The sequence below is a fragment of the Oryzias latipes genome, chromosome 12 (assembly GCF_002234675.1).
Source record: "Oryzias latipes chromosome 12, ASM223467v1".
Taxonomy (NCBI): Eukaryota; Metazoa; Chordata; class Actinopteri; order Beloniformes; family Adrianichthyidae; genus Oryzias; species Oryzias latipes.
Genome location: NC_019870.2, coordinates 12,389,779 through 12,404,955, shown reverse-complemented (window position 1 = coordinate 12,404,955; position 15,177 = coordinate 12,389,779). Strand labels below are relative to the sequence as shown.

The 15,177-nt window shown below is 40.5% G+C and overlaps 2 protein-coding genes across 2 annotated transcripts; one reads left to right on the top strand and one right to left on the bottom strand.

Annotated features, from left to right (window-relative positions):
* Nucleotides 1-866: 866 nt before the first annotated feature.
* LOC101175494 (WW domain-binding protein 1) lies at nt 867-7,421 on the bottom strand. Its single transcript, XM_004074896.4, has 4 exons — nt 7,184-7,421; nt 6,271-6,373; nt 5,806-5,973; nt 867-5,229 (listed from the first exon to the last, which is right to left on the bottom strand). The coding sequence occupies exons 1-4, from the start codon at nt 7,244-7,246 to the stop codon at nt 4,733-4,735; spliced, it is 831 nt and encodes a 276-aa protein (XP_004074944.1). The 5' UTR covers nt 7,247-7,421; the 3' UTR covers nt 867-4,732.
* Nucleotides 7,422-8,542: 1,121 nt separating this feature from the next.
* Nucleotides 8,543-14,727, top strand: LOC101160749 (ADP-ribosylation factor-like protein 3). Its single transcript, XM_004074761.4, has 6 exons — nt 8,543-8,649; nt 9,323-9,466; nt 9,566-9,682; nt 9,760-9,810; nt 9,963-10,148; nt 11,732-14,727. Exons 1-6 carry the CDS (start codon nt 8,647-8,649, stop codon nt 11,777-11,779), a joined length of 549 nt encoding a protein of 182 aa, XP_004074809.1. The 5' UTR covers nt 8,543-8,646; the 3' UTR covers nt 11,780-14,727.
* Nucleotides 14,728-15,177: the final 450 nt, after the last annotated feature.

The following is a 15,177-nucleotide window of genomic DNA, read 5'->3' as shown; positions in this document are numbered from 1 at the left end:
TTTTCACAGCATTTCAATCAAAAGCTGGACTTTGACTGAATCTCGTTCCGTTTTTTTGCGTCAGACATTCTGATGGACGGCTGTGCTTTACGTCGTCGTCCTGTGTCACTGATGGACTACTATTTGACAGACGGAAGCTGCGTGTGGCTGCAGAAGGCTGAAACATCAGAGTTTAGTACCAAAACTCTGTGACTGATTTTAGAAAAATGGTTCCACCTCTACTTATTTGTCTCGTCTATCCAAATAGAAATATTTTTGTTTGAACTTGGCTGGTGCAAATATCCAGCGAGGTTGTTTTTGCTGGCCGTCTTTGGTCAATAACTTTCTGTTTGACCTTGAGTTTTTCAAAGAATCCCAGCTGCCGTGAGTGTTTTCCAGCCTACGTGTAAATCTCGCTTCTTCTATCAAACTGAAATTGACCTTCAAACCCTTCTAGTAAAAAAATAAATAAATAAAATCACATTCTTGCCATGTTGTCAGTTTTTTCAACATATTGAAATTACTCCCTTGAAGCAGTTTTACCTCATTTCAAATATATATTTTACTTTGAGGTACATTTCTTGTATTTCTTTACGCAATAACCTACTTTTATAGTAAGAATTACCTATTTTATGAATGAAAGTTCCACCTTTGATCCATTTAAATCGATCATTTTGAAGTTGATTGTCTCAACCAAATAAAATTTGTTTTGTTTGTTTAAAAAAGGAATTCTTCAGTCAAATCATGCTGAGTCATTAATTCAATTCAATTTGTATTCTTGAGAATCAAACGGGTTCAGTATTTTGTACCAGTCACAGCTGAAAACACCCCAAAAACTTGAGTGAACTTTAAAAAAAAAAAAAAAAGGACACAAGAACCGACAGTCATGTCATTGTGGTAGCATTTTAAGTATATATATATTTTTTACAAACTCTCTTAAACAAATATGTATTACACAGACCGACCAAAGTAAATTACAGTACAGTGCAGTGCCATGAGTACTGAGAGTTCTATTGCTTGCGCTGGGGCCCACAGACAGGACAGAGAAAGGGGTCGCAGCAGGTTTTCTGTGTTGTTTTTTTTGCATAGCCTGGTAGAGAACAGTTTACAGAGATGTGTGATGCAGACAGAACGGTGACACAAACTGCTTTGGCGCTCTGGAGACACGTGGCGGTAACGGTAACCCTGAGAATGTAAAACCAAACGGACCGTAGTGACAACAAACCGCACGCGTGGAGTGGTACAGTCGCAGCCAAGCGTGAGAACGCCACACGTTAGGCGATTCAGTCGACGGTCGGGCCTGCATGAGGTGGAAGCCACCGCGTTTTCGTTACCAAGGATTCCCGGTGCAGCTGAGCAAAACAAACAAGCCTCTGGTTTGTGTTGCTAAGCCACGCGCGGGTGGAGGAGGCGGATTTGTGGTCAACAAAGAGGCGTCACATCCACACATGCAGCGGGTGAAGCTCTGATTGCATCACGCACCTCTGTGGAGGTTCACAAACAAGTAGGCAAAGTTAAAGCCTAGAAAACACACACACACACACACACACACAGAGTCATGTACAATCAGCTGACAGAGAAATGTGAACTGCACCACAACATTCAGAGATCCGACTCCCATCCCGCTGCACACATTCGTGTTAGGAAGTGGATTTCTACAAATGTGGTTTAAGGATGAATTGACATCTGCCAAACAATTCAAGATAGCCCTTACTCTCAGTAAACATGTGAAAAACCAGGAGGCATAGCTTAGTTTGGTTATCATGATTTTATGGACCCCCCCAGTTCAAAATGCACAAAATCCCCCTGATCTTTCCCTCCCCACAAAGTTTTTCCTCCAACTTTGCAAATAGGCAAAGGTGCACCTTAGCATTAAAGGTCAATTCTGTTTGTGTTCTTGTCCTCAAAAGCCCCCAAAACTGAATATAATTCACAATAAATCCATTAAAACAAGTTTTTTTTTCAAATTGTTTTTTCTCATGCTTTTAACTCTACAATCTAACTGCAGCCAGATATGTAGAAACAAAATCCGTAATGAGCACAACGCAAAAATCTGGCAAAAAATAAAAAAATAATAACCCATCAGTGCCACAGCTAACTAGACGCACAGTATTTTCAACTTCTCAGTAACAAAACCAACCCAAGGTGAAAGCTGTGAGGAAACATCCGACAGCGTCGGTCCACAGGCTTTTCTTTTTTTTAAGTTTACATACCACATCCTTTATTCACAAAAAAGCTAATTCCCAAGATCAGATGCTATCTAAAGACGCAAAGCCTCTCCTACTCTGGCTTTAAGAACCATGCTCACGACTACACAAACTTTACAATTCCAAGGAGAAGACAAGCACCCAACTACTCTAATAAGGCAGGATCACCACAGACAGAGGCTCAGATTTACTCCGCGCCTCAACGATCGAGACATCCGCTCTACAGAAATGCAACAAGGCTGCTTGACAAACGCAGTCAGGAGGGGGGAAAAAAAATGATGTTACTTCTGCTAACACGTGTGCAGCCATGCTCACAGTGGAACCGCTCCTCTGGAAAGGTCATTGTTGAGTTAGCATGGCTTCACGTTCAAGCACCTGCCAGCGCCCACACAGGCGGGCTTGCTTTTCCGCCTCCAGCTGTTGCCCGTTTTCTGCCGTTTCTTTTCATGGTCGTCTCTGCTACATGCGAGCCACATCAGACGGCACTGTTCATGTTCCCGAAAGCAAAACGTTTGCATCGAACAAAAACTAGAAAAGCATCGAATCCATGGGAGTCTTTTAACAGATTTCAGTGCAGATCAGTACAAAAAGTTTCAGAATAACCTGAATGTAGTCTGGGATAAAGCAATAAAATAAAATGTACAATTGTTTTCAGCCCAGTGTGGCCACAAACTGCTTATTCAGGCTGTGGCGTTTTGAAAAAGTTTGCTGACAAGATCGTATCGAGATGGTGAGAACAGCTAATGAGAAGCAGATGTGACCTGAGTCTTTACACTGTGCTCGTTTTGGCAAACACAGAGCAGACAAAAAAAATCAAGAGAATGAGGAGAATTGCTCAAAACTCGACCTAAAAAGTACATCAACCGACCGCTCAGTCTGTGTCAGCTTATTAACAAAGATTTCTTTTGTGAGTTACCATTCTGAAGCAAAGATTATCTATTGATTTGAGTGCCTTCTGGGAGCTAAAGTGGCCTGAATGTGATCAGAGTCAATCACTGATCTGACGGAAAGAAGCTGCAGAGCAGAGTTTGCAATCATCTCGACTTGCTAACGCACCTCTGCTGTCAGTGGAAAATACCACCGCACCCCCCCCCCCTCTCTCTCTTTTAAACGCATACTGCCAAGTACTAGACAGAACAACAGACCCAAGACTACACTGGCAACCTAGCTACCAGCACTGCATACCAAAATATCCTGGCTTACACGCTCCTAAAAACAAATCCCAGCTATATCCAGACACAAAAAAAAGGGGTCGACCTCTGTCCGTTTCCTGACCTCAAACGGAGCCCCGCGCTGAGCAGCCGATGGGGTGAAAGCAGGTGGTGAAACAGTCCCCCCCCCCAAAAAAAATGCTACTCTATATAAACAAAATTATGGAGGGGGAAAAAACAGAGCATCTACCGTAATTGTTCGTTTCCCTTTATTCTTTCAGCACAAAAACAAACTGTCCACAACGCACACACAGTCCTGCACAAACGTTTGCTGCAAATAATGGTGACCCGTGTGGCATTCACTGACGAACATCTGGTTAAAAGAGGAAAACCCAAAGAGCACGTACATCCTTCAATATTAGCACGCAAACTACATTGTGAGCGATCAGATTCCTGTTAACGTTTGTTCACGGACAAACCAAAAAGAGCCACCTTAGGGCGCTTCTATTCAAGAGGAAATCCTAGGTTGCTCTGTTCCTCTACTGTTTCCTGCAGTCAGGGACTGGAGAGGGTGGTTGCATGCATGCCATTAATAAATCACTGAAGTGCTGAGCACCTCTTAGATCATGCTAATTAACGGACACTCAGCTGTTGTGATGTCAACGTGGATGTCGGGTTGGAGTGACATTTAAACATCAAACAACAGTCTGATCTCTGCTCTGCTTGAGTGTCCCCACCCAAATCCTACAATCTTCAAAATAATAATAATAATAAATGATAAATGCTGGTTGCTGTGACCTCAGAGCTGACGTCAGTGCAGCTGCGCCCTCGACTCCTCGGAAAGGAAAAGGAGCGTTATTACTTTTAGCTTTGTCCCATACCACGCTGCTTTAACTGCCTCGTTTTAGGGAGGTCGCTCGTGGCAGGGGCGCGGGGAGATGTGCTGCTGACTGTGTTGGCATGTCTATGCGTGACCCCCTCCCCTCCTGCAGGAGGTTAGATGCCAACTGGCAGGGATGAGCAGAAATGTTTTGAACCTATGAAGGTGGCAGGGCAGAAAAGGAAAGGTGGCAGCAGTGCTGAAGGAGACAGCAAGGAGAACGGTGAGTTTTGGTTTAAGTCACAATCAACTGCTGTCTTCTCACACCCATAGCTGTGTTTAAAAAAAAAGAGAATAACAGCAGGTGTTTGTTGTTTCTCCCATTGAGAAGAGAAAGAAGGAGGAGAAGCCTCAACAGCGCTGTAACAGACCGGTTATCATCGTCATCCTTTAAATGGCAAATGTCTGTGTTTGTTCAAAGAACAGACAGAGCCTGTGGCGACAATAATGGCAACGGTTACCATCCTGTGGGATGCAGGAGGCTGCACTTGTTGGCGAGTTAGTTGGGCTGAGGATCACACCATGTGGTCTCCAGAGCCGGTTTGGCTGGGCATGTCCGAGTTGCCCTCCTTCGGTCCCAAAGGTTCCTGCTGAGAGGCGGAGCAGCAGTCTCTGTTGGACATGTTGCATGTCCGGTGCTCAGCGCCGCTCTCCTCTTCCAGCCCCGAGCCCTCGCAGACATCCAGCTGGCAAACACACACCTCAATCCCCGAGTCGCCGGTGACATGCCTGCGGCGAGTGACAAGCTCCTCGTCCTCCTCTGCATTCCCTTCTGCCTGACGCTGAGCTTGTGGTGGGAGCACAGACACCTCCTGGCTCGATGATGAGCTGGAGGCCACCCCGGACTGTGCCTGAGGCGGGGGCTGTTGCACGAAGGAGGCGTCTGTCTGGCGTAGCTGTGGGGGTAAGGCTGGGGCCGACTCCGGAGGGTTTTCGGAGTATGGAGGAGGTGGAGTCGGGGGGTGGCCGACCACCTCCTCGTAGTCGGGAAGCTTGCAGTCATTCCAGAACCCTGAAGGTCGACAGAAACAAAAGCATTCGCCTGAGCAAACACACGTCTTCCATTCATCTGTTGACATTTGTCATTTTCAAAGTCATCAGCCTAACAAAGAATGATTACAGTAGGTACTTCATTAGGTTACCACAGAGGTGAATAAACACGAGGAAGGACAGGAGATGTTGAGATTTCTGCCTGAGTCACTGTCTATGTATGTGCAGAGTCAAGAGTCGTGTTCTCATTCTTGACTTGAAGTCAAACATGTTCACCACAGGTTTGGGACTCAGTCAGGCACACATCTGACCCAACTCCCAATTTGTTACATTAGTAGACCTGATATCCTGTTTCTGCCAATGACCAGAGTAACCTTCCACATTAGAGGAGCTGAAGCTTTAGTGAGAAACACAAAATTCAATACAGAATTAGTCAATTTGGAGCCCAGTAAGGCCAAATCAAGTGAACTAGAAGTTATGACTGAGAGAAGCAGACTGTTTCTTTGAGATATGTTGACGGCATACCTCAAAGAAACTCAAGAACACGTCAAAAAAAAGAGGCAGACTAAAAACCTTCTAAAAGGTAATAAAAACTCACTTAAATTCAAAGGAGGAGGCGAAATGAAGGAGCTGGAGGCTCCTTGATAGGCCATGAGGCTGATCTCACGCTGTCGCTGCTCCTGCTGCAGGCGCATTTTAACCCTGCGGTGTCTGTAGGCGCAGCAGCAGCTGAGCATTATGATGAGCGTCCACACCAACCAAAACCCTGCAAGACAAATACAGCCTAGAAGTAAAAACCAACACCAGAACTACAGATGCATTGATAAACAAAACCGAGACCACTTCATGAGCTAAAAAAACAAACAGGAAAAGCCACTGAAAGCCACAGAAGTTAATAGACTTTATGTGAAAGTGAAACTAATTTGAAAGCAATCTAAGGTTTAAAAAAAAATGTACTAGTAGCACAAGCTTAAATGATCAAAAGCCATAGTTATTAGGTCAAGAATCTTAAAAAATTAACAAAAGAATATTAGACAAACCCTTAAAATGCAGTTATACTTACACCAGAGTTCATAATAGTATGTGCAGCACTGCGAGTCGGCACAGCAGTACCCCATTTCACAGCGATACTCCTTATCTGTTACCCCAAAACAAAACTCTTTGCCCTGAAATCACACAAAGCAAACACACAAGAAAGCCCCGAGTCAACACACAAACCCACAACTGAAAAATAAACAACAAAATAACTCGACCTGTCTTGCTGTTAAAGGGATTTCATGTATTTATTTTTCCATTTTTGTCATTTTTAAACTGGTTAGAGAGTATAAATGTACTGATATTTAGTGGTGCAACATGACAAAGTAAGAATAAAATTAAAAAAATTATAATTCAGAAACAGTGAAACAAATGGGGTCAAGTTAGCGTCAAATTGAACTAAGTCGTTTGCCTGTTTCATTATTAAAAAGCCGTATTATAAACAAGAAATTCTAATTGCTCAGAAAGAAACCACCTTAATTAGTTTGAAATGCCACTGAAAAATACCAGATAAAGATTTCAAATAATTATTTTTACCATAAATTTATTTGAAAACAAAGAATTAATATGGACGACATAAACTCGATGCTTTGAACGGTTTGCTAATTGTTCTGTGGCTAAAGTGAAGCTGCAGAAGAATAACATGTCGATTTACCGGACTCCTGTGTTAGCACGGCCTAATGTTAATCTACACAAAATATTGTGTCACGGAATTGATAAGACACATGCCCGGGTTGGAAAATAACATTTTCCATCTTGTTAGCCGAAAAAAAGTATTAACAAACTTTTGAAAACTGACGTCATCTGCACAACACAGGAGTGTGCCCTGTTCCCTTTGTGGGAAAGACAAAAAGAATCGTACTGGAGGCCTTCGCGCAGCCCAGAAGCCGGGGTCTCTGCTACAAGATTGCGCCGAGCCCGTGAGCTCCAGCGCAGCTTACCTCTACTAGACAGGTCCCGGTGCAAAGAAGACCTACAATGGATCCCACTGCTTTCTGTGGCATTTTTCTGGGTTTTCGGCCGAAATTACAACCCTAATCATAAAGCAGTCAGTTAAGAGACGAGGCAGATAGCTGAAACTAGTAGCGGATCAGCCACCCTCGGACATGTTTTTGTTGTTTGACCGAGAAGACGGGTCGGGCTAATATGTATCCCCAGACATCGACTCAGCGATAGAGGGCGCTGTTTCCACCTGTGAACTGTGAACCTATGACATTCTCAATTTTTTAAAATGTATTTAAGAACCATCACATTTTTTCTATTCATACATTATATCCATTATCATACTTCATAAACTGCACTTCTAAATACAAATATTGTACATTTCTATTTAATTAAAGCAAGCCTTAATCTAAACCAGGGGACTCAAAACTTTTTGATATTATATATATATATATATATATATCTTCTTCCTCTTTCGGCTTCTCCCATCAGGGGTTGCCACAGCGAACAAGTCGCATGGTAAACTTGGCAATGTTTTACGCCGGATGCCCTTCCTGACGCAACCTTCTCAAACCGGGCTTGGAACCGGCACAGGGGTAGAGAAGGGAACAGGGAGCAGCCCGGAGTCGAACCCTGGTTTCACGGATGGAAGGCGCCGCAAACCAGCACGAGCTAAACCGGCTATATATATATATATATATATATATATATATGTATATATATATATGTATATTTATATATATATATATATATTACTGTGGATTTTAATTTTGAAGACCAAAAATCAAATTAAGAAACATTTTATGTCAACGTTAAATCTTGCTTCATACCATGTGAAATGTTGCATACTCTTAAATGCTCTCTGTGAAGTTCTACATTTAAATCACGTGAACAGGAAAACAACACAGATATGACACAAATAGATCTGTTCTTGTCATGTAGCCATAGATTGTTGCCACAGGTTTACAACACCTTAAAAAAAAATCCAGGTCCAAAGACAATCAAAGTCGACAATGCGTACATGCTGTATTTAGACAGTGCTGGGAACACATAGCCTGTGGATCGGTGGAAAATTGAACGCGGGCAGCATTTGCTCCATGCGCTGGATTTTGGACATGCCCGAAGACCCAAATAAATGCACGTATATGTCTTTTTTTGTGCAAATGGTCTTTATAAATAAAAAAAAATTGTAAGGAATAAAGCTGCGACAGACTTGCGACCTGTCCAGGGTGTCCCCTGCCTTCGCCCACAAGTGGCCGGGATAGGCTCCGGCAGCCCCGTGACCCCGAAAGGGAATAAAATTTTTAAATTTACCCCCTTTCCTAATCTGGTTGTTTGAACTGACGTCACTGTTTCCCTGGCAACAATCCTTGACAGCTGTTTACTCAAGTGGCATGATAGGAAGGATGTTAATCCACTCAGCATGAGCATCAGCAACTAGAGCACCTAAGGAGAAGAAGACATGGTGAGTTTGTTTAAACCTGTCGTTGATATTTAATGATGACTGAGTGTCTGGCCCGTATTTACACAAAGAATGGTTGTGCTTTTACGAGATATTACTGCTTTAATCCAGAGTAGTTAAGCTATTGAGCTCCAGTTTACGCGGTTGGGTTTTTTTTTTCTTATGGGTTACTTTCTAAATTTATTTTGAAGGGAATCTAATAGTTACTCTACAGTAAGCTTTTAAAGTGAAAAGAAACAAAATGGAAAATTATTTTTAAAACTTTTTAAAATTAAAGATTCCTCTGACTTGTAAGACGTTTATGTTTTGGGTTTAGATTTAGCCTGTACACAAAAAAACGGGTAAAATACCAATCAGATCTGTTGATTCTGTTGAATTGGCTTCAAATAATAGGCTGATTAACTCTCCCTCAGCAAAATAAACATAAACAGCCTAAGCCAAAGCCGCCTCTGCGACTCTGTGGTAACAAGCCACTTACTGTGCAGATCCCTTTTCTTGGCCGACCGAAGAGCACTTCTGACCTGCTATATTTATAGATTTATTAGTGGCTGTAGAGGTCAACAGATGAATTCTTGCACAGTAGATGGTGCTAGCTCTTAGGAAGAGCCTCTCTGATTCATGTTTGCAGTGAGGAAATTCTCACAGGTGTTCTTCCATTTTTCTTTGTTTTTTGCAGGGCTTGTTGTCCATCCTTCGGAGACTGAAGCAGTCTCCGGACCATGAGGTGCGCCTACTGCTGCTCGGATTGGACAACGCTGGCAAAACCACCCTGCTGAAGCAGCTGGCTGCTGAAGACATCAGCCACATCACTCCAACGCAAGTGCGTCCACGTTCTCATTTCGTTTCCTCTCAAAAGCAAATCCGAAAGTGTAAGCCAGTTTAGAATGAAATCATGATCCTTGATGTAATCTTTTAACAGGGATTTAACATAAAGAGCGTGCAAGCTTCTGGCTTCAAGCTGAACGTTTGGGACATTGGAGGGCAGCGCAAGATCCGTCCTTACTGGAGAAGTTACTTTGACAACACAGATGTGCTGGTAGATTTAATTTGAAAGGAGAAGGACCCTTTTTGCTAACAGTCCTGTCAACCCCTGTTCTGCTGGATTGTTCACAGATCTATGTCATTGACAGCTCAGACAGGAAAAGGTTGGACGAGACAAGTTTGGTAAGATTTTCACATGTTTTTGTGTCTTTGTTTAGTGGTCGCAGCATGGCATTCTAAAAGGACAGCATTTAACAGCAACACACTGGTACTTAAAAACATGAGCTCAGAGTTTTCGTTTTCCGTCACTGATTGAGAATCATCTGTCCGTCCAGGAGCTCGCCGACTTGCTGGAGGAGGAGAAGCTCGCTGGCGTGCCGCTGCTAATCTTTGCCAACAAACAGGACTTAATGACGGCCTCTCCTGCATCCGTGCTGGCGGAGAGTCTCAACCTGCACACCATCAGAGATCGCATGTGGCAGGTGCAGGCTTGCTCAGCACTCACCGCAGAGGGAGTGCAGGTAGATGCAACAAACACTGCCTGCAAACTCACCAAGCTGGAGACAGAATGGCTGTCAGTGTGGCAACAAATCTCTTGACAGATTTTAAACTTGATGGAATGCATTACATAATGTGTTTCAATGGGGTAAAAAAAAGACTAGTCTGTGAGCCCATTTCTTTCAATTCTGCTTTTTGTGCCTCTTTAAACCAGAGTTCCAGCTTTGTGCTTTCTGCTTGTGAGGATTGATTGTACAATATCCAAACGGGATATCCAAGTACAATGATAGATCATTGGATACTCAAGTAAAAGGAGGAATAGGAATCATACTATATCATATTGATATGCTACTTATTCCTGTCTTCTTACTGTAAACGGCTGGCCCGGGACCAGAGGCACACATTTTGTTTTATCCCTGTGGTAAAATGACAATAAAGTTTCCTGATTCCTAAAAGTAACCTAGTGTGAAAAGTATGCGTCCAATACTTACAAGAGTGAAAGTATAAAAGTAACTGATGACAAAAGTCTTAAGGAACAGTTTGACCTTCTGTGGTTTATATTTAAAACTTGTTTGCAGAAGCTGAAACACATTTTTTCTGTCATGAGAAGGAACTTGTTCTGGTTTACAGTCTTTTAATATGTTAAAAACCCATGTTGGCTTATATTTTGATTTGGAGAAAAAAAGAATGTGTTTTGTCTTATTGGAGAAAAAACGCAGCACACATCCCTACTGCTTTACAAACGTAATAAACAAGATTCTTTATCTTTAACTGAGATTTCAGCATTTCTCCACATCCCAGCATGTTTACTCTATACTGGCCCATGCTGCTGTTTAACTTTTAATGCATTTTTCCTGCTACTGCTGACATAAGCACAGATTTCATTTTGTGTGTAAAGAAACAAAGACAGGAAAAAGTAACTTGTCAGTTACAGTGTAACTGAGTAGGAGTACAGGTCTATAACTTGATCAAAATAAATACTATTGTGCAGAAGAGGTTTTTGAAGAACTTTTTTACCAAAAGTTACTTAAGTAAATGCAATTGAGTAAGTGTGCTTTATTACTACCCAGCTCTTGAATGTACTACATCTATTCAATGCTGTTAGAAGCTTTATTGGTTTCTTTGAGTATACTTTCATTTCTGCGCCGGTTTTGACTATAACTTATGGTCTTTAAAGTCACAAAAATATTAAAGTTTTACCAGTGAATGTTAAAAGGTTTGAGCAATTGGGGGAAAAAGCTGAAATGTTTGTCAGTTATTTTGAGTCATGCTGCTGCTTGTTTTTAAAGGACAGACATGTCAGTTTTCTTGTCCACATGCATTTGTGAGGATCAAATACAGTATCTGAACAAAGGCACTAAAAGTATGAAGATAGAAGTGTTGTTGATGCAAGTTGAAATCCAATAAAATTCATCAAAATTTTAGTGGAGAGTTTAAAACCATAAAATGTAGAAAAAGTCCTCCTATAGCCAACTTTTTAGGAAATCTAAGATCATCTATATTGATAGGTTTTTTAAAATTATTTTATAATGTTTTAAATTACTGTATCATTTTTCATTAAACCATCTTAAAACTATGTTTCATAATCTTTTCTTGTCTTTCATAGGATGGCATGACATGGGTGTGCAGAAACATAAAATTTCGGAAGAAATAATTCCGCCACCAAAGACATTTTTCAGCGGTAACACATTTTTATTTCTTTTATTTTAGTTTTTCCTACAGTCAGAGAAGTGATTGACTTGATATATCCTTTTATAGTTTTTTTTAAATTACTGCCCTCTTTTGATCTCTGCAAAATCTGTATTAGTCTGTAAATAATCAGTTTTTATTTATTTGTTTGTTTATTGTTTTTTCAAATATTCTCTTTATGGAGTTGAAAAAAAATTGTTCAGGAGTTCTGCAGATATATCTTATGAACGCTAGAGGGCGACCTTATGCCAATTTCTTTTCGTCACATCTTAACAATCAATTCTCATCCTCTAACCAGCATAGTGGTTGTTTCCTTTCACTTGTTCTGTTCATAATCGTCCTCCAAAAGAGACCATTAAAACAAAAACACACCTTCCCTATTACTGTTAGATGGATTTTAAGTCACAGACTCACAGAGGAGGCCCAATCAGCAGTAATCAACAGGACCTTATGTGTTTTGCTCATTCCTATTCTGAAATTCTGCCTTACAGAAAATTCAAAAGTCACCAAAAACCAAGAACCACACTAAAAAGAAGCAGTCATTCTCTCTTGTATTTTGTAATGAACCTCAAACACCTTGTTCATCCAGCTGGTTTGATTTCCACCATGTTCATCACGATTTTACCAGAAAATCGTTTTGTTTTGTAGTTTTTTGTGCTACATTTGCTAAAAATGCTCCTAATCTGAACTGGATGGATGCACCACTGTGATCAAAGAGGGCATTTACATACAGACCTTTTCCAGGACTAATAGTTCTCCAATACAATTTGCATTTATATAGTCCCCTTCATACCAACATGATTTGGCACCTTTGCCCATGATAAAAATAAACCTCCTTCTTTGGCCTTGACTGACTGCCCTGCTGCTGCTGCTGTTGCTGCTGTGTGTGCATTTGTGTGTTCCTCCTACTCTGCATGTGTAAGGTTGGCTGATTTTAATATATCAGAGCTGCCCGGTCCTCTGATGGAGCCTGGAATGAGTGCAGAACCACTCAGAACTGGCATCATGGTGGTTTAAGGCGCCACAGGGAGTTTGCGGTTTTAGTTTCTGCATACGCGTTCCTGCTTTAGCATTTTTGTTTGTGTTGTGTTTGGGAAAACTCAAACGTGAGACTCAAATTTCAAAAGAGATAGATAAATAGTTGAATACTTTTGTAGTTTTTCTTTTTTCTTTTTTAATTAAACGAGCTGTTTTATGCCATAACGTTTTTTTTTCTCAAGAAAATAATGTTAAAAAATGAAATTTTAATTCAAGTAAGATATTATTAGATTCCAATGCTAAATGATCATATCAAATAAAACACTGTATCTTCACTTGTTTCAATTTCTGCATGACGCAGGCTGATTAATCTGTTCCCATTTCTTTAAAATGGAATAGAAATCAGAAGGCAAATGCTGTGAAACGCTCTTAAACTCAAATGAATAAAAGTGCAATTGCCAAACAGAGGAGTGAATTGGAGCAACCAGTCCTAGTTACCTCTAGCTCTATCATCAAAGAGGCAGTCAGGCCTGCATAAGGCCATAAATCACAGGATTTTCCCAGCCTCTCAGGCCAACCAGTCCCACTTCCACGCAGGAGAAGCCAAGAGCACTGAGTCTGATTGACTCACGCGGACAACATGACCGAGGGACAGAGATTATGTGCGTAATTAAAGGTCTTTTTTTATTTCAGAATGAGGTCGGTGACTTTTAAAGAACCAGCAAACCACAAAGCGAGTGTCAAAAAAAAGTTAAATGCAGTAAAAGTGTAAGAGATTAAAAATGTCACTATTGTCTATTGGTATGATAACTAAATGCTGTATGTTAATAAATAATATTGTTTTCCAAAATCACATTGTTTGTTTTTTGTAAAGAAATACATTTAAGCAGTCAGAAAAAGCCTTATTAAACAGATATATCACACTGTGTGCACCTAAAAAGAACACAATTTCAAACTTCTGCATGACATTTTCAATATATATCAAATGTTTTGTGTTGTTGTTTTAGTCCAATGCATTGACTACCAACTTTTTTTTTTTAATTCTTGTAAATTTTAATGTATAAATTGCAAGGAATTTGTTTTTTGCACTCATTAAACATTATTTCTTGATTGAACCCTGCAGACATTTTGAACTGATTTGAAAAGTTTTTTTTGTCCGAATGATTAAACAATGTGACAGTAGCAACAAAGATGTTAAAATATTGAATCTTTTTTTGTCCCATGATGGCTCTATTATGCTGGTAAATATTTTTCTGCTATTTACTGTCAAAACAGACAAATATGTATCTGTTTAAATCAGCGTATTAAAGCGGATAATGCAGCTAGCCAAATAAAGCTAATGAAGAATGAAGCCCTGTTATGGTTGATTGATAAGAGATCAACAGTGTTTACAACAAAACAAGAACATTGGACCAGGCAAGCTTTTAGGAATCAAACATACCGTAGATTTAAAAAAAATGGAAACATATTTTATGTGTGTCTATAAAAAATGCAGTATAATTCATTTTAAATTGTTCACGAGACAGACCACTACTTTTATTAATCATCGCAGTTTCATTTTATACATGGGATGAGGAACTGCATTATATGCATTTACCTTGACTAAGCAAAGAAAAAGGTTCCAGTGACAAAACTATCGAATTGTTCTCATTACTAACTAATAAAATAACTTTTTTTTTAACATTCCTGGTGTCCACACTTCACATACATAAAATCAGCTATTTTTCTTTCCTTCAGTGAAATGTGATGCATTTTCTTTATCTAATAATGATTTTGTTTATTGATTTAATAATGAAAAACCGTTGTGTGAATCTTCAAAATTAGTTTTTTGACCGGTGGCGCTTGTTCCCATGTGTGTCATAGTGTCACGGCGACAAATCAATGTTTGAAAAAAAAAAGTAATATTCATATTGGCTCCTTCACATTTCATTTTGGGAAATAAATCCTGTACAGCTCCCTCGTGCTCTTATACGCCCACGTCTTTTTCTTTGGTTTAACACATACTTAAATAAAGTTTAAAAAAGCTGGTATATACAGACAGCATTTGTCCTGGTTCACCTCAGTCCTTTATGATGAAGAAGATAAGTGCTGATACCAGATGATAGAACAAACACCAAATGACCACATTCCAGTGACCGCCTCTTTGATGCGTTGTGTTTGCCTCTGCAGGACTCTTGCCTCCATGTGTCCCTCTTTGCTATAATCAAGCTGCAGAGTCATAAACAGCGAGGGACAGGATTATAAAAATGATCGGGAGGCTCAGGAGACAGCAGTTCGCACCTTGGAGCAGGTCACTTTTAGAGCGTGGAAGGGGTCGGTTGTGGGGTCAGCCTAGGAGGGGGTCCACGGCTCTTGTTTTCATGCCTGTGAGACAGAAAGCAGAGG

Excerpts from the sequence above, each read along its gene's own strand:
- LOC101175494 (XM_004074896.4), bottom strand. The coding sequence starts at position 7,246 with ATGCCACAGAAAGCAGTGGGATCCATTGTAGGTCTTCTTTGCACCGGG. Across the intron at positions 6,374-7,183 it reads CCGGGACCTGTCTAGTAGAG|GGCAAAGAGTTTTGTTTTGG; the intron begins GTAAGCTGCGCT and ends GTGTGATTTCAG. Across the intron at positions 5,230-5,805 it reads GCCTCCTCCTTTGAATTTAA|GGTTCTGGAATGACTGCAAG; the intron begins GTGAGTTTTTAT and ends GTCGACCTTCAG.
- LOC101160749 (XM_004074761.4), top strand. Across the intron at positions 9,811-9,962 it reads GGTTGGACGAGACAAGTTTG|GAGCTCGCCGACTTGCTGGA; the intron begins GTAAGATTTTCA and ends CTGTCCGTCCAG. Across the intron at positions 10,149-11,731 it reads TCACCGCAGAGGGAGTGCAG|GATGGCATGACATGGGTGTG; the intron begins GTAGATGCAACA and ends TGTCTTTCATAG.